Source organism: Hemiscyllium ocellatum, chromosome 33, assembly GCF_020745735.1.
Source record: "Hemiscyllium ocellatum isolate sHemOce1 chromosome 33, sHemOce1.pat.X.cur, whole genome shotgun sequence".
NCBI lineage: Eukaryota > Metazoa > Chordata > Chondrichthyes > Orectolobiformes > Hemiscylliidae > Hemiscyllium > Hemiscyllium ocellatum.
This window is the reverse complement of record NC_083433.1, coordinates 13295748-13320161: the sequence shown is the minus strand read 5'-3', so window position 1 is coordinate 13320161 and position 24414 is coordinate 13295748. Positions and strand designations below refer to the sequence as shown.

Genomic DNA, 24414 nt, shown 5'->3' with positions numbered 1-24414 from the left:
ATTCCAAATGCGGATAACACTCTCGGAGACAACATTCCTCTTTGTGTAAAATGGGTCGACAGTACAGAGAAAGGCTCTCTGGCCTATCAGGTCTGTGCCAATCAAAAAGAAGGAACGAACAATTCTCGCCCCATTTTCCAGCACTTGACCCTTGTCTGCCTTGGCATCACAAGTGTACATCTAAATTCTTCTTAAATGCTCTGAGGGTTTTCTGCCTCGATCATCCTCACAGAAGATGAGTTCCAGGTTCTCATCACCCTCTGTATGAAAAAGTCTTTCCTCACACCTCTTCTAAATCTGTTATTGAAATACCTAATCTACCCTTTAGACCCTTTGAGAGTGATCTTAAATCCTCCATATCTAATCATTACCCTTTACCCCACAGGGAATAATCTTCCTCTCCCTCCTCTGTGAAACTCGACTGGAAAAGTCTTATTCGGCTCAGCTCTTAACTTGCTCTACTCCAAGGAGAACATGTTTACATTTTGTAACCTCTCCTCATAACTTCACAACATCCTGTTGCAATTATCCAAACTGGAGCTGATTTCCTGTTGGAAAGAGCTGGATTGTTTTGTCTGTAGCGCAGAAACAATCTGAGGAAACCAATGCAGGGCAAAGCAAAACTCATATTCAAATTCCAGTTGGTATTTGCATTTTCTTCCTCCCCTGCCAACTTATCCAGGATTTCTGAACATCATATGCAAATTGAAACAAACAAAACTTGCAAAGAGAAAGAACACCCTCAAGAGAGCTGCCGAACGGAAGGTGAGTAGTAACCCTCCTTGCAGACTTACGGGAGAATACTGTGGTAACTTCATCTCAGTGAACATAAGTCAACATTGTGGGCACTCTGTGGAATCAACTAGAAACTCAAGAACACTCTTCAAAGGCCTCACTTTTCTTTTCAAGCAGGTATGTTTTAACCACGCACGTTTCTGTGCCCAGACATCCAATCTGGGATACTCGCACCAACCAACCTCACTGCCCCATGGCTGAACATTTCAACTCCACCACCCCCTCGCAGCATCAAATATATGCAGGCCCTGGGCCTTCCCCATTGCCAAACCCTGACCACCCGACGCCTGGAGGAAGAAAGCCTCACTTTCGACCTTGGGACCCTGCAACCACACAGGATTAATGTGGATTTCACCAGTTTCCTCAATTTCCCTCCCCCTCATCTTATCCCACTCCCAAGCATCCAACACCCCTTGACCTGTCCATCATCTTTCCCATCTATCTGCTCCACCCTTCTCTTCGACCTATCATCTTCTCCCCACCTTCATCAACCTATTGTATTCCCAGCAACTTACCCTGCACCTCCACCCCCCTCCCATTTATCTTTCAGCCACACCCACCACCTCCCCCCCCCACCACCGCCTTGCCCACAAGCCTCATTCCTGATGAAGGGCTGATGCCCGAAACATCGATTCTCCCTTTCCTCGGATGCTGCCTGACACGCTGTGCTTTTCCAGCACCACATTCACAAATCTATCCATGTCTGTCCTATAGGTGTTGGCTGGTTATTTTGACCACACAATTCATGGCGTGATAGACATTGTCATCGATCCCTGACACCCACATTAGATTAGATTAGATTACCTACAGTGCGGAAACAGGCCCTTCCACCCAACAAGTCCACATTGACCCTTCGAAGAGAAACCCACTCCCACATATTTACCCCTGACTAATCCACCTAACACTAGGGGCAATTTAGCATGGCCAATTTACCTAACCTGTACACCTTTGGACTGTGGGAGGAAACAGGAGCACCCAGAGGAAACCCACGCCGACACGGGCGAATGTGCAAACTCCACACCAACAGTTGCCCGAGGCCAGAATTGAACCTGGGTCCCTGGTGCTGTGAGGCAGCAGTGCTAACCACTGAGCCACCATGCCGCCCCACCTTTGTACCTCCAGCAAATTGGACAGCAATGAAGACATGGAACCCAGGCTGATTATCCCTTCACCAAAGAGGCAATAAGAGCATAACGTAAATCTCTTCTGACCCAGGATGTCAATTCTCCAGGATTTTCCAAGAGCTTCCAGGATCATCTCCTGACCATCTCTTGGAGACAACCAGGGAAACAAAAACACTGGGCTATTAAAACAGCAGTCAGAGGAATTCATCTTTCAATTTCCTCTGGAAACTCTTTCATTGCTGAAAAAAATATCGCAGATGGGGAAGAAAAAGGTTTGATGGGATAATTAGATGTGGAAGGTCACATGATAACATCTCCACAAATGCAACCAAGTGAAGTTTGTAACCCCACTTCTGACTGTTCTAAGAATCAAAGGTAAGCTGAACATACATTCCTGATGAAGGGCTTATGTCCGAAACGTCGACTCTCCTGCTCTTCAGATGCTGCCTGATCTGCTGTGTTTTTCCAGCCCTGCACTTTCGACTCTGATTCTCCAGTATCTGCAATCTTCACTTTCTCCCCGTAAGACGAACACAACTGTGCCTAGTGGGTAAATCCTCATAGTCCCAGAAGACCTCTGGGTTACTAATGTATTTGAGAGCAGGAGACAACTAGTGAAAGTTTAACCTGAGTGCTACCAGAGCTCAAGTGAGGGGAGAGAGAGGTCAGGAAACAGGATCTTCCTGGTAACCTCAGCCACAGCAGGAATTGAACCTGTACTGTGATGTTAGCTCCATGGTGCAAGCCAGCTGTCCAGCCAACTGACCCTCTCTGCTGGGAAGGGAATGTGGCTGTCTACATTCAATACTGAGCTCACTAACTCATCCCTTAAGAACAGTGGATGTGAAAGCAGGTGGGGAGTGCGATTTTACACATGAACTTTGCATCTATCTCCTGCCATACCTAACCTGGGAATATGATATGCAAATACTAATGCCTGGGGCAAATGCACTGAGAAAGTGTTCTGTGTCCTTGAGCCTGAATAAAATAGTGGATTTAGTTAGAGTTCAGAATGAAGGCAGATGCTCATTGTTGTCCATGGAAGACTTCCTGAAAGAGATAATATCTTGTGTATTTGGTCTTATCTGGTAAAATGCAAATAGAGTGAAACTGTGCAAATGGAAATATAACTTGGTTTCTGTTCTGTGTTTCATTAGAAACCATTAGTGTTTCTGAATTATAATATGCCGGCTAACAACATGCATTGATATAGCACCCACATATCCCATGTTGCTTCTGAGGTGACCAATGTTTGACACCAAACCAAAGGACACATGAGAACAGCTGATCAAAGAGAAGAGTATTAAAGAAGGGAAGAGAGCTGCACAGGTTAATGTCTGGCATTCTAGAGTTTATGGGCATCCATTAAGAGTCTGGAAACTCAAAGATCAACCTTCTGCATTGTAAGAAATATTATGCACTCTATGTGAGGTTAAGTATGGACTGTTATGTAATGTATCTTGACATATTGTATGAATGAGTTTTGAAAAACATCTCTATGCAAAGCTGCTATTGGCGGAATGACAAAAGTGAATCCCTGAATTGGAGAGAATCAAGGTTTCTGAAAGGTCGTAAGATTGGACAAGGTTACAGGAGGAGCTGGAGAATCTGAGTGGTTTGAACTTATGAATGCAAATGAAGTGGAGTTGTTCAGGAAGCTTTCATTTTCATGTACACGCCTGGGAGGCTAACTAAAGGAACCCAGAAGCAAGCTCCCCGAGGCTGATGGAAAGGCGATTAGACGGATCAGAAGTTGAACAAAACATTTCTGAGTTCTGAAATTTGATCGGATGGTCAGGACTCTGGGTTCACACAGTTTTAGGGCTTGAAGCATCTTCACACACGTCCTTACCCCCGACCCCCCCCCCAAACACACACACACACACACACACACTTGTTATTAAATGCTCTACTACTACACACAACATACTGTTAGCCACTCATTGTCCCCATTTGTAGCTATTTATTCTCCTCAGTGGATTGTTTTCCACTCCTTTGTCCATTCTGCTGTTCTTCTCTCTCTTCGGGCTCTATCCCCACCTATCATTTACCCCTTAACTCCTCCCACCTCCCAATCTTCTGTGTATAAACCTACTTTTTCATCAGTTCTGAGGAAAGGTCACTGAACCCAAGAAATTAACTCTGATTTCTCTTCACGGATGATGACTGACCTGCTGACTGTTTCCAGCGATTTCTGTTTTGGTTTCTGATTTCCAGCACAAACAGTTCTTTCGGTTTTTATAATTAGTAAACCTACTGATACTGAGAAGGGCAGTTCCTCATTAAAACTATAAGGGTCCAGATTGCAAAGGATAGATGTAGGAGAGAGGTAGAAGAGAAAGGGTGAAGTTTCAATGTGCATCTCCCATTGGAAAACCAATTCTGTGGGTTAATGACTCGTTGCAGAAAACTGCCTGATCATCATTATCACCAACTTCAACGGCTTCTTTAACGGCCAACCATTCTGCAACATCAGTTTTTCAGTTCATCACAAAACATACTACATTAAAAATAAAAGAACCAAATTTACTGTACAGTTGCTACTACCTGCAAAGTCCACATTTATCATAAGTTGGTAGACAGATGCAGCAAGTGATTAGGAATGTTCACAGAATGATTGCATTCATCGCAAGTTTGCTTCATCAATGACCTTCCATCCATCATACGGTCAAAGGTAGGGATATTCGCTGATGATTGCACAGTACTCAGTACCATTCACAGTTTCTCAGGTTCAGAAGAAGTTCATGTTCAAATGCAACAAGATCTGGACAATATCCAGATTTGGACTGACAAGTGGCAAGTAACATTCGCAACACACAAATGCCAGCCTATGAGCATCTCCAGTAAGAGACAATCTAACCACTGTCCCTTGAAATCCAGTGGTGCTCCCATCACTGAATGCCCCCCATCAACACCCTGGAGGTTACCATTGACCAGAAACTGAACTAGACTCACCACATAAATACAGCAGCTACAAGAGCAGATCAGAGGCTAGGAATACTGCAGTGATTAACTCACCTCCATCATCTATAAGGCATAAGTCAGGAGTGTGAAGGAATACTCCCCATTTGCCAGGATGGGTGCAGCTCCAACAACACTCAAGAAGCTCAATACTATCCAGGACAAAGCAGCCCACTTGATTGGCACCACATCCACAAACATCCACTCACTCTAGCACCAACACTCAGTAGCAGCAGGGTGTACCATCTACAAGATGCAACGCAGAAATTCACCAAAGATCCTCAGATAGCCCCTTCCAAACCCACTTCCATCTCGAAGGATAGGGGCAGCAGATACATGGGAACACCACCCCTTGCAAGTCACCTTCTGAGCCAGCCACTCACTATCCTGACTTGGAAATATATTGCAGTTCTTTCACTGTTCAAGGGTCTAAATCCTAGAATTCCCTCCCTAAGGACATTGTTGGTGAACCTACAGCACATGGACTGCAGCTATTCAAGACGGTAGCTCACTCCCACCTTCTCAAGGGCAACTAGAGATGGGCAATAAAAGCTGGCCCGGCCAATGACACCCAAGTCCCACAAGTGAGTTAAAAAAAAGGATCGAAATGCAGAGGTATTTTGCTACAGCTGATGATACTACATCTAGAGTACAGTGTCCAATTTTGGATTCCTTATTCAAGAAAAGGCATTACTGTATTAGAAGCAGTTCTGAAAAGATTCAGGAGACAGTGAAGTCTGCAGATGTTGGAGACCAGTGTTGAGAATGTGTTGCTGGAAAAGCACAGCAGATCAGGCAGCATCTGAGGAGTAGGAAAATTGACGTTTTGGGCCAGAGCCTTTCATCAGGAATGATTCCTGCTGAAGGGCTCCGGCCCGAAACGTCAACTCTCCTGCTCCTCGGATGCTGCCTGATCTGCTGTGCTTTTCCGGCAACACATTCTCAACTATGAAAAGATTCATTCAAGAGAGGGTCTGTTTCCATGCTGCATGACTCTATGAGCAGTCCATGAACATGGTTCTGGGCAAGGTGTATCTTCTGAGGAAATGTGGACAGGTTGGACCTGTATCTATTGGAGTTTAGAAGAATAAAGGGTGACCTTCTTCTTAACAATATCCTTTGCCTGAGATATGGTAACCCTCCGGTTAAACTCAAAACCAGTCATCTCTCTCTCCCTCTCTTTAATGGGCAAGAAGTCCGATGGTCCTCTGGGACTATGCAACTATACTTTACTTATAATATGATCCTGAGAAAACTTAATTGGGTGGATGCTGAGAGGATCCTTGTGCAATAGAGCGGAACTGTCAGACACAGTTTCAAAGGTTCTCCTGTCTACGATGGGAATGGATTCTTTCTCTCCAAGGACCATGATCCTCTGCAACTCTTCACACAGCGGGTTGTGAGTTCATGGAATGCCCTGCCCGTATCAGTGGTGAACTCTCCTTCTTTATGGTCATTTAAGCGGGCATTGGATAGGCATTTGGAAGTTATTGGGCTAGTATAGGTTAGGTAGGATTCGGTCGGCGCAACATCGAGGGCCGAAGGGCCTGTACTGCGCTGTATCCTTCTATGTTCTATGTTCTAACTCTCTTCCCTGAAGGCTGGACCACTGGCTAGAGTCATAGAGATGTACAGCACAAAAAAAGACCCTTTCGTCCAACTCATTCATGCCGACCAAATATTTCTAAATTAATCTAGTCCCATTTGCCAGCATTTGGCCCATATCCCTCCAAACCCTTCCTATTCATGCACCCATCCAGATACCTTTTAAATGTTGTAATTGTACCAGCCTCCACCACATCCTCTGGCAGCTCATTCCATACATGCGCCACCTTCTGAGTGAAAATGCTGCCCCTTAGGTCCCTTTTATATCTTTTCCCTCTCATCTTAAACCTCTGCCCTCTGATTTTGGACACCCCTACCCTGGGGAAAAGACCTTGTCTATTTATCCTATCCATGCCCCTCATGATTTTATAAACCTCTATCAGGTCACCCCTCAGCCTCCAACACTCCAGGGAAAACAGCCCCAGTCTATTCAGCCTCTCAACAGCTCAAGCCCTCCAACCCTAGCAACATTCTTGTAAATCTTTTCCGAACCCTTTCAAGTTTCACAACATTTTCCTGATAGCAAGGAGACCAGAATTCAATGCAATATTCCAAAAGTGGCTTAACCAATGTCGTGCACAGCCACAGCATGACATCCCAACCCCTCGGCTCTGTACCAAGTGCCTTCCTCACCATTCGGAGTACTTTTAATGCAGAGCTTCTTGACTGATGAAGGAGTCAAAGAGCATCAGAAATGGGCATGGTCAGATCAGTCTTGATCTTACTAAATATCAGAACAGGCCGAAGATCTACTGTAGCTCCAAACTTGCTATCTGGATCTGGTCATTAAAACAAAATGTGTCACTTTACCATGACAGTCAGACACTACCTATGAGAAGCCTTGACTATACTGAGCAGATCAGTTATTGCTCAGACTACATTTGTCAGGTTTGATAAATATTTCCTAACCAATCTGTTCAGAGATGTTATAATAAGTGTTTGGAGACTGTATTCAACCCAAGGGGTGTAAAAGACCTTTCTAAAGTCTAACACTGGAACAACAGCTAGGGTTTACAATGCAGGAGACTTGGCATTGACTTCATTGGAGCTGAGAATGGATTGTTAAGAATGCATAAAGGAAGATTAATTTTCGTAGCAGGCGAATCGTGAGATATATTATTTGGCGTTTTAGAGTCAAGGAAATTTGAACTGTGCCACAACAACAACACTTTGCATTTACATGGCCTTTCTAACGTAGAACCACAATCACAAGTTGCATTTTTCCACCAGCCATTGATTGAAGCTAAGGAAAATATTTGAAAAGGAAAGCAGAGAAGTGGGCTTGGACTTGAACATTCTGGTGCAAGGTGTGATTAATGGCAGTGCTCATTTCTTCTGAACTATCCCCCAGGACTTACCTTGACACGTACGTTCTGGAAAGAAGCAGGACTGACAAGTGAAAAGCAGATCACAAAAACATCCTGGAAAAGAATAAAGTCCAACAATTAGCTGAGTGGTCCTCAGTTCCATTCTACTCAGCTTTGTGTCAAACTATAGGACATACAATAGAGAACAGTACAGCACAGGAACAGCCCATGATGTTGTGCAGAGCATCATGCCTGCCCTTGGTCCATATCTCTCCGTTTCTTGCATATTCATGTACTTATCTAAAAGCCCCTTAAATGCCCATATTGTACCTGCCTCCACCTCCACCCCTGGCAGCATGTTCCAGACACCTACCACTTGCCCCTCACACCTCCTTTGAACTCTCACCTTCACACCTTAAACGCATGCCCCCGAGTATTAGACATCTCAACTCTTGGGAAAAAGGGTCAACCCTCTCTGTTCTTCTCATAATTTTATACAGTTCTATCAAGTCTCATCTTGGCCTCCACTGTTCAAGCCTTCTCCTTACAGCGCATACCCTCCAATCCAGGCAGCATCCTGATAAACCAATTCTTGCACCCTCTCCAAAGTCAAATATGATTATAAGGTTTACAATCTGGAGTGGTATTTCTGCATCAAAACCCTGGAATGTGTTAACTATGATTTCCACCATTTTAATAAGTGCTGGCCTTGCCACCCATGCTCACCATGTTCCCAAGGAACGATTATTCACAAATGTAAAGCTTGCTCATCTAAGATGCAAGCAAGTCCAAAGTTCACCAAGAATCTGATTCTAGGGAGGGAGGGTATGTGCCATTGGAATCACACTTTCCACAGCTTTTGTCTGATCACAGTCACAGCAGGGATCCAAGATATCTGGGTAGCCTGGTCTCTGCAGGGCATTGCCAGACCAGGGTATACTCCAGTCTAACAATTATTAATCATGACTTATATCATATTTTTGTTTTATTCGTTCACAGCATCGCTGGCTAGGCTATAATTTATTGCCCAGATGGCAGTTAAGGGTCAGCCGTGTTGTTGTGTGGTCTGGAGTCACACATTAGTTAAGGACAGCAGTTTTCCTCAATAAAAGGCATTATCAGAAGTCAGATGACACCAGGTTATAGCCCAACAGGTTTATTTGAAAACACAAGCTTTTGGAGCGCTGCTCTTTCTTCAGGTGAAGTGTAACCTCACCTCAAGAAGGAGCAGTGCTCTGAAAGGTTGTGACTTCAAATAAACCTGTTGGGCTATAACCTGGTGTCAAGTGACTCTGTCCACTCCAGTACTTCCAAATAAAGAGCATTAGTGAACCAGCTGGAGTTCCCACTCTCCACCCCCCAACAATTTCATGGCCATCATTAGGCTCTTAAGTCCAGACTTTCATTGGATTCAAATTCCCTCCATCTGCCCTGGTGGGACCTGAACCCAGATCCCCAGAACATTATCTGGATCATTGGGATAATAGTCTAGCAATAATACCATTAGGCCATCACATCCCCTATCACTGCTGAATAAGGCAAGAAGTTAGGCCCAAGGCCTACCTCATGCATGAGGATCAACCCCATACTATTGGCAATACACTTATTTAATGAAGTAATTAGTCCTCCCGCTCTCTTGTAAAAAGACAGAAAGAGAGTGACAGGTTTTCTGTGGAAGTATCCTTACAGTTTGAGGGTAGGAGAGAGGTCGCAGCTTGTCATAGTCTTCCTGACCAGCTGTGTCCCACAATCCCAGGTTCACAGCGTGGCCATCGACGGTCACAGAGGTCGAGTAGTTGTCAAAGCTGTCGGGGAAGACAGTAAAAAGATGTCAGACCAAAACAAAATGAGATTAATTTGGCCTCAGCAGCTCCAGGTCAATAACCCAGGGCAGGATTTTGATGTGGGTGTCAGTTTTGGCTCAATGTGTAGCGCTCGCATCACTGAGTCAGAAGGTCATAGGTTAAAGCCCCACATGAGGGAGGTGAGTGAGCACCACATCTGGCCTGACACCAAAGAGCAATACCAATGGGACTCCTGGACTCTAGGAGGCGCTGATTTTTAAATAAGTCATTAAACCCAGCGCTCATCATGTCTGGCCTCTCAGCTGGACACAAATGTTTCAATGCCAGCATTTTCAAGAAGAAGAACTTTCCCTGGTGTACTGACTAATATTTATCCCTGGACCAAATTCAGAATAAATAGCAGTCTGTTTCTGGGATCTTGTTTCAAACTGGCTTCAATATTACAACCTTACTACCTTACTATATTGCAACCTTACAACAGTCAACTATGCTTGCACTGTACTGAGTGTCAAGCTTTTGAGATATCCTAAAGTTGTGAAAGGTGCTATATAAATGCACATCCTTTCCCTTTGTATAATAGAAACAGCTCCTATACTTACTTGAAAAGGGAACTGGGTGCAGCTGGTGCTTGATGAGTAACCAGACTGTCACAGAAGGGACAGTGCCCTCAAAGGCCGATGGAATGTTGCCAGACATTGCAAGAGAAATGGAAAATACTGCGACTGTACAGGCGATCGGACATCTGCAGCACAGTGTACTTAGTCAGCTTCAGAGAATCAGTGTGGAAAACAGGCCATTTGGTCCATAGAATCCATGCTAACCCTCTGAAGATTGAACCCCCTACTTGTAACCCTGCCTTTCCCATGGCCAATCCACCTAACCTGCATATCTTGGAACTTTGTGAGGAAACCAGAGTACCTGGAGGAAACCCACACAGACACGGGGAGAACGTGTAGACTCCACACAGACAGTCACCAGAGGATGGAATCAAACCTGGGTCCCTGGCGCTGAGAGGCTGCAGTCCGAACCACTGAGCCGCCATACTGCCCATTGCATTGACTGAACTGTGAAGGTTGCTGTCACCATCGTCATTAAGTGAAAGGAACAACAGGGCCTGCTTTATATGGTGTAAATGAGGGAAACCACTTCTGGGTCAAACTGGGCGAGTCCCTCATATTTGACCAAATTTATTTCAATGTGTGTTCGCCACTAGTTATGGGCTTGCTTTGATATGATGGACATTGTTCCACTGGAGAAGCACTCAGCATCAGGTCTCACTCCTTCAGGATCCCTACAAGTACATGTCACATCATGACACTCCTCAGTATTTACCCTTTCAGATCCTGTCTTATCCAACACAGATCTTGAGACTGATTCCTGGCTTGAAGGGCTGAGAAACATAGAAAAAGGTAGGCCATTCAGCCCATCCAGTCTGCTCCACCATTCAATATAATCATGGCTGATCATTCAATTCAGTCTCCTGTTCCCCCTTCCTCCTCCATACTTTTGATCCCTTTAGCCCTAAGAACTATATCTAACTCCATGGAAATATTCAATGTTTAGGCCCCACTATTTTCTGGGCTAACGAATTCCACAAGGTCAGCACTTCCTGGGTGAAACGATTTTGCCTCAATTCAGTCCTAAATGGCTTACATTACACCCTTGGACTGTGACCCTTGGTTCTAGACCCTCTAGTCACTGTGAATTATCCACCCTGCATTTACCAGGTTTATTTTCTGAAGAAAGCTGGTCCAGGTTAGACCTTTCATTTAGGAAAATGTGAAGTGATTTTTTTTTTGGAAACATATAAGAGCCTGAGGTGACAGAATTGGATGGATACAAAGTGGATCTTTCTTCTTGTGGGGAACGCCAAAAACCAAGGCTTATAGTTCAAGAGTAACAGGCGTCCATTTGTTTTCTGTCAGAGGTTCATTAGAGTGTGGAATTCTCTTCCCCAGAAGGCAATCGGAGGTCAAGTTTTCAAAAGGTTGAGTCAGATAGGTTCTTGAAGGACAATGAAATCAAGGGTTATATAGTACACACAGGAAAGTGGTGTTGAGATGTAGGCACGAGTTTAGCATGCTCACCTTCATTGCTCAGTCCTTTGAATACAGGGCTTGGGAAGTCATGTTGAGGTTGGGCCAGGCATTGGGATTGGCAAGGCCTCTTAGAGAATACTCTGTCTAGTTCTGGTCACCCAGTTATAGGAAGGATATTATTAAGCTAGAGACGGTCCAGTAGAGATTTACCAGAAAGTTGCCAGGTGTGGAAAACGAGGTATAGAGATAGGCTGGATAAACTGGGACATTTTTCACTGGAGAGTAGGAAGTTGAGAGGTGAACTTACAGAGATTTATAAAATCATGAGGGGTAATGGATAGGTTTAATGGCAGGTATCTTTTTCCTACGATGGGGAATTTCAAGACTAGAGGGCATACTGTTAAGGTGAGAGGAGGGAGATTTTAAAAAGGATCGAGAGGCAAATCTTTTACAGAGAGAGTGGTTCTCATGTGGAATGAACTTCCAGAGGAAGTGGTGGATATGGGCACAGTTACAACGTTTACATGAGTAGATAAAGGTAAAGTTTGGAGAGATATGGGTCAGGAGCAGGCAGGTGGGACTAGCTTTGTTTGGGATTAAGTTTGGCCTGGACCAGTTAGACCAAAGAATCTGTTTCCGTGCTGGATGACTCTATGACTGTAGGTCATAACCAGATGATCGATGATCTTACTGAAAGAGGAGCAGGTTCAAAGTTCCAAACCGCCCACTCTTTCCCTATGTCACACATTCCTGTGTTCAGAATTTTGATGGTTCCATTTAAATATCATTGGTGTTGCTGGTGTTCAAGTATGTATGGCATCCTGCTGGTGCCAAGAGCTATATATTGTAGGATGTAACCATATTTCTTGTCACTCATTGACTGCGCAATGATCTTCCAAAGCAAACTCACTTTAATGTCAATCAGCATTAAGAGTGGTCAATTCTTTGGCATTGCCCTGGAATCTGAATGAATTAAAGGCCAGGACATTGTTGCCCACTATTTATGACCAGTTCAAACAATTTGTGGAAATGTTGGTCTCACAGGAAAGATTGGCAATATGTGAATTTGCTAAAATGCAAATGTTGGGATTATGGGATAGATCTTGGGCCAGCTCCAGACACACTTAAGCATGAAGGGTGAGACCCGGATGCAGAAGACCTTTTGCCCTTTGTTGTAAGATTCCGTTTTCTCCAACAGGAAAAGGGAGCAAGATGTGAATTGTGCAGTTGGGAAAGCAAGATATTTTGAAATTAGTGCTGAGTTCAGACTATTTCTTCAAAATCCTGAGCCGATTGTCTGGTAGTCATGAATTTATAGCATGATCGTAAATGCTTTTGAAGGGTAAATAAGTTCTGTTTAGGTGTCACAATCTGAAGTCCTTAAAATACCCAGTTTTTAGTTATGATAAAAATAAAGTGCTGGATCTGTCAGTTATGTTTGAAAACAAAACGTTTTACTTTGATTGATAGACAAACTGGTGGAGATTATCTGGTTCTTCAGTTTCAATGATGTTCATTGTCGTGTGATGAGATGTGCCTTTAAGAGAGATTGGTCTCTCCTGATTCTCTTGAAGGGGCATGTTGTAAATTTGGTGCCTAGGTGTCTACTCCATGAAAAGCAGCATAAATAGCTTTGGTTTTTTTTAGAAAACAAGAAGCATAAGTGGGTTGAGTCAGGCTCAATCAAACCCAGGGAGGGATTTAATTTTGCTTTCAGTTGTTGAAGTTGGGTCTTTTGGACTTGAAGCTGCTAGAGATAGCTCTCCAACTATTGCTACAAAAAGCTAGAGTTCTGACTCTGCTGCTAGACTCATTTGGTACTTCTTCCTAGACTGGACGTAGCACAGTTCTGTATTGCTGAATTTGCTTTTGCCAAGGGCATGCTTATGGGATGCTGCTACACTGAAAGAGTTGATGAGTAGTAGTTACATGATATATTGTTTTGTTAAGCATTTGTACAGAGTTAAAATTAAAACAATTCTTATTTTTTGTTTGTGTTTTAACTGTGGTATAAGAATAACATCTGTTTTGTTCAAAGCCTACTAGTTTGACCAATTGAATCCCATCTGGAATGCAACATCTTACACTTGCCTTTAAATAAGATAAAAGTTAGAGTCTAGGCTATCTCCTTGGTGTGTTTTGCAGGAGTTTGGTCTGGTCTATAACAGTTGCTATTTCCAAAAGCTGTTATTAGAGGAACGGTCAGACTAAATGCTTGGCTAAGTTGCAAAATCTCCCAAAGCACTTAATTGGTAAAGTGAGGCTGAGTTAACATTTTATTGATAATTAAAAATGTCTATTAAAGGAGCAGCCATGTTTGACATGGTTTTTTGGATCAAATTTTGTTTTTATAACGGAATGAATACTGGAAAGGATTTAAAAGCTTTGAAATTCTTATGAATATTCTTAATTTTTTAGTATTAAGCATTAAGTCATGCATTAGATTATAGTCATAGAGATGTACTGCTTGGAGACAGAGGTTTTGGTCCAACTCATTCATGCCAACCAGATATCCTAGATAAATCTAGTCTCATTTGTGAACATTTGGCCCATATCCCTCTAAACCCTTCCTACTAATCCCTCCATCCAGATGCCTTTTAAATGTTGTAATTGTACCAGCCTCCACCACTTCCTCTGGCAGCTCATTCCATACACACATCACCGTCTGCCTGAAAAGATTGCTTCTGAAGTCCCTTTTTTTATCTTTCCCTTTTCACCTTAAACCTGTGCCCTGTGTTTTTGGACTTCCCTACCCTGAGGAAAAGACCTTGGCTATTCACCCTACCCATGCCCCTCATAATTTTACAACTCTCTATAAGGTCACCCCTCAGCCTCTGAAGCTCCAGGGGAAAAAAACTCAGCCTATTCAGCCTCTCCCTATAGCTCAAATTCTCCAACCCCGGTAACATCCTTGTAAATCCTTTCTGAAACCTTTCAAGTTTCACATCATCCTTCCGCCAGCAGGGAGACCAGAACTCAATCCAGCATGCCAAAAGTGGCCTCACCAAAGTTGTATGCAGCCACAACATGACCACCCAACTCCTATTATTGATCATCCATAGTTACCCAGAGGATAGTTTAGAGTCACATAATTGCTGTGCTTCTGGAGCCACGCATAGGCCAGACCAGGTAAGGATAGCAGATTTCCCTCTCTGAAGGACATTTGTGCGCCAGGTGTATTTATGATAGTTGGCAATGGTTTCATGACTAGAGAAAGTGAGGACTGCAGATGCTGGAGATCAGAGTCGAGATTGTGTTGCTGGAAAAGCACAGCAAGTCAGGCAGCATTCAAGGAGGAGGAGAATCAACGTTTCCGGCCGGAACCCTTCATCAGGCTTCCTAATGAAGGGCTCTGGCCAAAAACGTCGAATTTCCTGCTCCTCGGATGCTGCCCCACCCGCTGTGCTTTTCCAGCAACACACTCTCGAAAATGGTTTCATGTTGCCAAGAGGCCAGTATTTTATTCATCAGGAAACTCTGAGGCATCTAAACCCAAAGTAACCATCCTATGTAAGGAAGACCTGAAAGTAGAAGTGAACAAAGTAGTAATGGATACTCACACAGTCGGAATGTACTCCTCAGGGAAGTCATTGGTTGTGTAAGTGATGAGGAGGCAAGTTTTCCCAACAGCTCTGCAGAAAGAGAGGAATCCAGTTTGCTATCAATCTCTCTCTCTTTTGATAGTTAACCATTGGATATGGCTTCAACAGATCCGAAATAACAATGATCAGAGTGACCAAGGCTCAACATCTCTCTGTCTATACGTCTGTTCTTCTCCCCAATACCTGCTGCTTGACATTTGCACTATCAACAACAATTTATAACTGGAAGATCGTAATGAATAAGAATAGGATAAGGCCATTCAGCCCCTCAACCCTGCTCTGTCATGGCTGATCCAACACCTCTCTTGTCCACTTTCCCCATAACACTTTATTCCCCTATTGCTTCCTACTTTGCAAAATACCCCAAAACTACTGCTTGGGAGTGATTATTAAACAAATATTTGAACCTAGCCACTGGAGTCGATTTCGGTCAGGTGGCTAAGAATTCAGTCAATGAGGTGAAACTGAGGAACCACCTATCGAAGAGTAAGAGAGAATGCCAGAGTTTAATGTCCAGCTGAAAGTAAGGCTATCAACGTCCAGTCATTAAAAATCAGGGTATTGTTGCAGGAGATCTGCATTAGAGGATTGCAGAAACTTTAGGGGAATACAGGGCCACAAAAGGTTTCAGATCGACACATAACAATTTGTCTCTCCCTCTGTTCTTTCTGCTAACTTCTCAAAATACTGTGTTCTCTGAAAAGCCTATTTCTTCGAACCCGGTTCACCTCATCTGCCACTCTTCGAAACTCCATTTCAACTTTTGATCTAAATGCTTGGCTAAGTTGCAAAATCTCCCAAAGCACTTAATTGGTAAAGTGAGGCTGATCGAATCTCTTCAGCCCCTCACACACATACAAACAAGAGTGGGCCATTCAGCCCATGTAGCCTGTTCTATCATACATAGCAATCATGGCTGATCGAACACTTCAATGCCTTTCACCCCCAGACCCTGCACTCCATCAGGAATCAGAAACCTATCCTTGTGTGGACGCACACAACTATTTGCTGTTTGAAAATGCTGCCTGAAAGGTCATCAGAATTAGATTCAGTTTGGAATGGGAATCTCTTGAAAAGGGAAAGGATGTATGATTAATTAGATGTCTCTTTCAAAAGAGTTGGCACAGGTATGATGAGCCAAATGGTCTCCCTTTGTCCTGTAAGACATCATGCTTCTTTTGTGACCAGCAGTTAACAGACTGTGGGACACAATTTACAGAATTCTCGAGCATCAGTTTCCATGTTATGTGAAGGCAGACTCTGCATCTTCCCTCTGATTTGATTTGATTTGATTTATTCCTGTCACCAAGGTCCAGTGAAAAGGGCCTTAAGTGCTTTACGGGGAGGTCGTGCATCAAGGTGACAGAACAGAATGCAGGATATAATGTTATAGTTGCCGAGAAGATGCAGAGAGAGATCCATGTTAATATTAAAGAGGGTCCATTCAAAAGTCCTTTAACAGTGGGGAAGAAGCTGTTCTTGAATCTGTTTGTATATGTACACAAACAGTTATATCCTCTGCCCGATCGAAGAGGGTGCAAGAGAATATAATCATGGTGGGAGGGGATTTTGATTATGTTGGTTGCTTTCCCAAGGCAGTGGGAAGTAGAGATGAAGTCAGCAGATGGGAAGCTGGTTTGCATGGTGGACTGGACTTTATTCACAGCTCTCTGTAATTTGTCTCAGTCTTGGGAAAAGCAGTTGCTGTACCAGGCTGGGATACATCAGGATAGGATGCTTTCTATGGTGCATCCATTAAAATCAGTAAGAATATTGATGGACATGTCAAATTTTCTTAGCCTCCTGAGGAAGTAGAGGCATTGTGGGCTTTCTTGACTGTGGTGTTGACGTGGATGGACCAGACAGACTGTTGGTGATATTTACTTCTAGCTCTCAACCATCTCCATCTCAGCACCATTGATACAGACACAGGAGTGTCCCCTTCACTCCCCTTCCCAAAGTCAATGACCAGCTCTATCATTTTGCTGATGTTGATGGAGAGATTATTGTCTTTACACCATGCTGTTATGCACTCTATCTTTTTCCTGTACTCCATCTTGTTTTGAGATCCAATCTACAATGCTGGTGTCGTCAGCAAACTTTATAAATGGAGTTGATGCAGAATTTGGCCACACAGTACCATTACGGGCTGAGTTCACAGCCTTGCGGGGCCACTGGTGTTGAGGATTATCAAGGAGGAGGCATTGTTCCCTATCCTTACTGACTCCCAGTCTGATGGCCCGGCAGTCAAAAATCCAGTTACAGGGGGAGGACCAGAGACTGAGATCCTGGAGTTTTGACATGAGCATGTTAAGAATGCTGGTATTAAAGACAGAGTTGTGGTCAATAAGTAGGAGCCTGACTTAGGTATGCTTGTTGTCCAGATGTTCCAGGGATGAATGTAGGATCTACCATGGACCTATTGCAAATTGCAAGGGATCAAGGCAATTTGAGAGGCTGCTGGTGATGTGAGCCATGACCAACCTCTGCAACCACTTCATAAATATGGACGTCAGAGCCACCAGGCGGTAGTCTTGAGGCAGGCTGTATAATCATTCCTTGACGCTGGGATGCTGATGGTCTTCTTGAAGCAGGTGAGGGGCTTCAGGTCATAGTAAGGAGAGACTGAAGATGTCTGTGAACACTCCTGCCAGTGGTCCACACAAGATATGAGTGCACAGCTAGGGACTCCATCTGAGCTTGTCCTTTTCCATGGATTCACCCTTAAGAAGCTGATCCCATGTCTGTGGCGATGGCTGAGGGTACAGGTGCATCTGAGGCTGTGGGGACAGGTGATGTTGTTTCACTGCCCTTCTGTTCAAAGCGAATGTCAAAATGCATTGAGCCTATTGGGTAGGGATGTACTGTTGCTTGTGATTCTGTTCGACTTTGCTTTGTAGCCTATTATGTTGTGTAAGTCCCAAAGTTTGGGTGTCCATGTGAGTTAGTCTGGGTCTCAAGTATAATTTGGTATTGCCTCTTGGTGTCCCTAATGGCCTTATGAAGGTCATACCTAGATTTCCTGTATAGGTCAGGGTCACCCGGCTTAAACGTCTCAGAACTGGACTCCACTAGGGAGTGGATCTCCTAGTTCATCCATGGGGAATGGTTGGGGAATGTTTGGACTAACGTTTTCAGCACACAGTCATCTCTGCACGTACTAATTAAGTCCATAATGGTAGTGGTATAATCGTTTAGGTTGGCCACTGAGTTCTTGAATGTGGACCAATCCACCAACTCTAAGCAGCCCTGTAGAAGCCCTTGTTTCCTCAGATCATCTTTCAATGGTGGGGAATACAAGAACTAATTGCAATTCAGCCTCTTGACCCTGTTCTGCCATTTATGATCATGAACGGCCCTCCCAGAATAGGCAAGATTAAACACAGAACATTAGTTAAAGTTGCCATTCATGTTGACTATTCAGGAACAACTGACTGAAAGGGTGTGGCTTGAAAGTAGACTGACAACAGGAGCTGCTAGATAACCGACCGAAATAAATAATAATTTGTATACGTATGACAAAGAGGTGTGGTGTAATGGGGAGCATCCTTGCTGTTCCACCAGAAACATTGAGTTCAAATCCCACGCCAGGAGTTGGCAGCTATGGGAACTGTGCTCATCAGTGGGTGGGGGGAGGGGGACCTACAAACCTGCCAAAATCACAAGCAGTGAGGTTGAGAGAGAGAGAGTCCTGGTCGTAGTCACTAACATTTGGAAAGGACGTTTGAGCTTCTACCGTCACGATCTGTGACTCCAGACCACGACTCACATATAAAGACTATGGTTTGGAGATGCCGGTGTTGGACTGAGGTATACAAAGTTAAAAATCACACAACACCAGGTTATAGTCCAATAGGTTTAATTGGAAGCACACTAGCTTTCGGAGCGACGCTCCTTCATCAGGTGATTGTGACAATCACCTGATGAAGGAGCGTCACTCCGAAAGCTAGTGTGCTTCTAATTAAACCTGTTGGACTATAACTTGAAGTTGTGTGATTTTTAACTTTGTAAAGACTATGTGTTACCACAATAGCCTGGACTCTGACTGGCCTGTAATATACCACCACCATTTTAGAAAGTGTCTTTAATGTAGTGAAAGCTCCCTGGAAACATAGAATGTTACAATTATATTGGACTCACTTATGAGAAGAAAGTGGTTAATGGAGGCAAATCAAACTTTATTGCATTTCTGGAATTTCTAAATTGAGTAGGTTTTGCTATATACCTTTCCAAATTTTATTACTTAAATATATTTTTGGGAAAATTTGTCAAATGTTGACACTGAGATATTTAAGGATATATGAGGAAAGCTGGGAGGTAAGTGTTAAGCAGCAACTTAGAGGAGGAGAGCAAATGAGATGTTTAGGAAAGAAATTTAAGGATTACAATGATATAGTGACATGCCATTGGAATAATGAGCCAGAGTCTCATGCTAAAGATCTGGGAATATGGATGGAAATTCCACAACAGTAGCTGGTTCAATCAACAAACAGAGAATTGAAAGCTGACAATTAGCAGTTAGCACTTGTCTCACAGCGCCAGGGACCCAGATTCGATTCCAGCCTCAGGCGACTGACTGTGTGGAGTTTGCACATTCTCCCCGTGTCTGTGTGCGTTTCCTCTGGGTGCTCCGGTTCCTCCCAAAATCCAAAGATGTGCAGGTTAGGGTGGATTGGCCATGCTCAATTGGCCCACAGTGTTCAGGGATGTGTAGATTAGGTGCATTAGTCAGGGGTAAATGTAGAGTAATAGGGGAATGAATCTGGGTGGGATACTCTTTGGAGGGTCAGTGTGGACTTGTTGGGCTGAAGGGCCTGTTTCCACACTGTAGGGAATCTATGAATTGACAATTGGCACTGAATGTAAAAAGAGAAAGTCATGTTCACTAATGTCCTTAATGTAAGAAAATCTACCATTCTCCCCAAGTCTGGACCATGTGTGACTCCAGACCCACAGTGATGTAGTTCCACTTAACTGATCCAGCAAGCCACTCATTTGATGGGCAGCAAATGTTGGATTTGCCAGTGATGCCCACATCCCAAAGTAATATAGTTTTCAATGTGTAAGAGATAGCTTTGGTTTGTTGAGATTGAGTCAAACTCAAATGTTTGCTTGTTCGCTTGATTTGCTACTGTACAGAATCGTTTGTGACAATGCATACTTACAGAGATATATTTTATGAACAAAATATATCTTTGCAATTTAAAAAAAAAGCAAATAAAATTTCAAAGTTTATTTTGATTTAATTGCTTCACCGTTGTCATTACCCTTATTGGGTTTTGCTTGTTACTGGTTCCCAGACCACCTGGGTGGTTTCCTGGTGGTGGACTTAAATCTTTTGCACATGGTGTCTTTTTACTGAGAAAAATAAAAATTTTTAAAAATGGAATTCCAAAGTTTAGTGCCTGTGAGGTGACAATGGTGGGGGTCCCACAATGAGACCAGAATTAGAAAAGTGGGCAATGACCAACAAAGTTGGAGGAGCAAAGGAAGAGAGACTGGGAATTATGGAACTGTGTTCATCGCGAAAGGGAGTGAGGAAAGGTATCAATTATATCACTTTCAAAGAATGCAGATACCAGGAATCATAGAATCAGACAGCACAGAAACAGACCCTTCAGTCCAACTCGTCCACACTGACCAGATATCCTAAACTCATCCACTCCCATTTGGCAATATTTGGTCCATATCCCACTAAGAGAAAGTGAGGACTGCAAATGCTGGAGATGAGAGCTGAAAAATGTGTTGCTGGAGAATGTGTTGCCTGAAGAAGGGCTCATGCCCGAAATGTTGACTCTCCTGCTCCTTGGATGCTGCCTGACCTGCTGCGTTTTTCCAGCAACACATTTTCAGCCATATCCCACTAAACCTACCTATTCATAAACTCATCCAGATGCCTTTTAAATGTTGTAATTGTACCAACCTCCACCACTTCCTCTAGCAGCTCATTCCATATACACACCACCCTCTGTGTGAAAAGATGGCAACCCAGTCCCTTTTAAATCTTTCCCCTCTCACCTTAAACCGATGCTCTCCAGTTTTGGACTCCCCTACCCTGGGGAAAAGGGCTTCATCAGCCTTTTGCCTGAAACATCGATTTTCCTGCTCCTCAGATACTGCCGGACCCGCTGTGCTTTTCCAGTGTCACTTTAATCTTGACTCTGACCTCCAGCATCTGCAGTCTTCCTTTTTTGCCGAAAAGGACTATTCCACCTAGCCATGCCCCTCATGATCTTATAAACCTCTATAAGGTCTCCCCACAGCCTCCGACACTCCAGAAAAAATAGTCCCCGCTTATTTAGTCTCTCCCTGTAGCTCAAACCCTCCAACCTTGACAACATCCTTGTAAATATTTTCTGCATCCTCTCAAATTTCACAACATTTTACCTATAGCAGGGAGACCAGAATTGAATAAAATATTCCAAAAGTGGCCTAATCAATGACCCCTACAGCCACAACATGACCTCCCAATTCCTACACTCAATGCACTGATCAATAAAGGCAATTGATTCCTGATGAAGGGCTTATGCCCGAAATGTCGAATTTCCTGTTCCTTGGATGTTGCCTGACCTGATGTGCTTTTCCAGCAACACATTTTCAGCAATTGTACCAAATACCTTTATCACTATCCTGTATGCCTGCAGCTCATATTATCAAACAAAATGAAACATTCAGGCGGTAACAACAAAGTGTACTCACCCATCACCCACCACCACGCATTTGATGTTTTGCATCATTTAGCTGCTGGATTGTATAGTTTTCTCTCAAGGAAATGAAAGAGTAAAAGTAGAAGTCAACTTCTCGCTCGAAGCAGCTCAAGGATCAATCCTGGCTTTGTTTCTGGGCTGTATGAAACCTCCCAGCCATCCGACTCTGGCTCCCTTGCTAACTGAATACGTGTCTCATGGCACACATACCCTCCTGAGCAGCTATGTAGGCAAATAAGCTAATGTTAAATTTAACTACCAAATTAGAGATTTGGTTGGGAGAAGCTTTGGACTTTATGAGTAAGCTATCGGATTAAACAAAGGGATGTGTGGAACAAGGCACCACTGAATGTTGGAGGGGACCCACTGACCAGATTATCGGGGAAGGGGATTGAGGGATTGAATGAGATGAATTGGGAAGTAGATATGAAGGACAAATACCTAGAAAGTGAGTGCATCCCATCCATACCTAACAGATCTGTGTTCAGGAAACAAGAGAGAAAGAAAGGAGAAATCACTTCGTAAATAGTGGTCATGACATTTTCCTTTCAAAGACCTATATCGCACACTTACTTATGGGATGTAAGCTCCAAAAAGAGCTTTAGGGAGAGAATCCATGATTGGACCTGACTGCTCTACACCGACATTGTTAGTGCAGTCTCAATCAATGGGTGGGAATCAGACAGCTTCCTGATCAGATCTAGAGTCAAGCATGGCCGCCCACTCTCTCTTGCCTCATTTGAGTGTTTTGTAAAGCTTTTTGTTGTGTCTATGAGGAAGGATGCGAGCCTGAGGTGGGGGTGGGGGATAGGGGGGTAACTATTCCAGGCAGTGGAGACCTGCAGGTCAAAGCCTCCCCATACATGGATGATGTCGCCGCTTTCTGCTCGGATCTGCTGTCAGTGCACAGACTCATGAGCTTCGGGTCTCAGAAGTCAAGGTAAATCAAGGCAAGAGTGAGGCCATGTTCTTTGGGATCTGGGTCAACCAATCCTATATCCTTTCACCGTCGGGACAGGTTACCTGAAGGTGCTGGGAATACAGCTCAAAGGGGAGTGTGCAAAATCTTGGGAGGAGCGCATCGCCAAGATGAGGTAGAAACTGAGCCTTTGAGAGCACCACTCCCTCTCTATTGTGGGTAAAATCCTGGTCATCAGGTGTGAGGCACTTTCTTTGTTGTACGTGGCGCAGGTCTGGTCTGTTCACTGAAACTGCGCTGTTACCTGAGCCATCTTCCACTTCGTTTCGAGGTCTACGATGGACCATGTCCACAGGGAGTCCATGTACAAAACTCTGGATAAGGGGGGGAGAAACGTATCCAACATCATGCTCATCCTGATGGCCATCTTTGTGTGTGGGTGCATCAGGCTGTGTGTAGACCCTCGGTACACAAACACCAGGTGTCACAATGTACTGATGTTCTACCTGTCCCCGGTGTTGCGAAGAATGGGCCTGGCTGTAGAACGCTCTGAGTAGTTGGACTGTTCAGTATCACCTGTCCTTTGTGGAGAAATTTGTAAAGAAAAGCCTCATTGACCACAAGTCCACCAGGAAGTGGTCAGCACGTAGCGTCCTTGAGACCCTATGGGAAAAGGAGAGGGTGGATCCTGTTGGGCTGTTCCCTGAGCAGACTGTCAAAGCCATTTGGCAGAATGCCTCATCACCAGAACTTTACAACAAGAACCAAGACATCGCTTGGCTGGTAGTGAGAAGGGTTCTGCCTGTGCGATCCTTCATGCACGCCCAGTCTCTCTGTGCCACCACATGCTGCCCTCGAAGCAGCTGCCAAGGATAGAGACAGTCACACATCTCCTTCTGGAATGTGCCTTTGCAAAGGAAGTCTGGAGAGAGATGCAGTGCTGTGTGTTGGGATTCATCCTGAGCAGCTCCATGACATGGGACTCTGCACTCTACGGTCTGTTCCCCAGGACACACACTGAGACAAACATTGATTGCACTTGGAGGACCATCGACTTGGGGAAAGATGCTCTTTGATCTGCCTGAAATCTGTTGGTCTTCTAGAGTAAGGAGCTCACCCTGACCAAGTGTGGCAGACTGGCACGATGCAGTAAAGCTTGGGGCAATTGCTGCCAATGCATAGTGGGGAAAGACCACCATCTGAGGTCTTCCTACTGAAGGTTAATGGGGGTCCGTTCAGCTATCAGACCCTCCCAGTGCCTCAAGTCTATGTAAATATAATCTTGTACAGGTAGGAAATGCATTTGGTTTGGAGTAAAACTCCAATGTTTATTTGTTTCTTCAAATATTACTGTACAGTACTGAACTGCTTTCATGACGAAGTATGCATATAAAGATATTTTTATGAATAAAGTATATTTTTTAATTAAAAAATACATGATAACGACATAGTGTTAATATCACTGAGCTAGTATTTCAAAGGCTCAGCCTAAAACTCTATTATACATGGGTTCAAATCCCATCTCTGCCTCTTCAATCAACAAATCTGGA

The 24414-nt window shown here is 43.9% G+C and overlaps 1 protein-coding gene across 2 annotated transcripts in view; it reads right to left on the bottom strand.

The window, feature by feature from the left end:
- Positions 1 to 22114, bottom strand: part of LOC132831499 (ras-related C3 botulinum toxin substrate 1-like) — a 28473-nt gene extending 6359 nt beyond the window's left edge. The window contains exons 1-4 of one of the 2 annotated variants that reach the window (XM_060849676.1): positions 21938 to 22114; positions 15197 to 15268; positions 9480 to 9597; positions 7844 to 7906 (exon numbers count right to left, since the gene is read on the bottom strand). In XM_060849676.1, the coding sequence (XP_060705659.1) occupies positions 7844 to 7906; positions 9480 to 9597; positions 15197 to 15268; positions 21938 to 21975 (291 nt within the window). In that variant the 5' untranslated portion in view covers positions 21976 to 22114. The remainder of the gene's footprint in view (positions 1 to 7843; positions 7907 to 9479; positions 9598 to 15196; positions 15269 to 21937) is intronic. The other variant, XM_060849677.1, reaches the window with a different exon arrangement.
- Positions 22115 to 24414: the final 2300 nt, after the last annotated feature.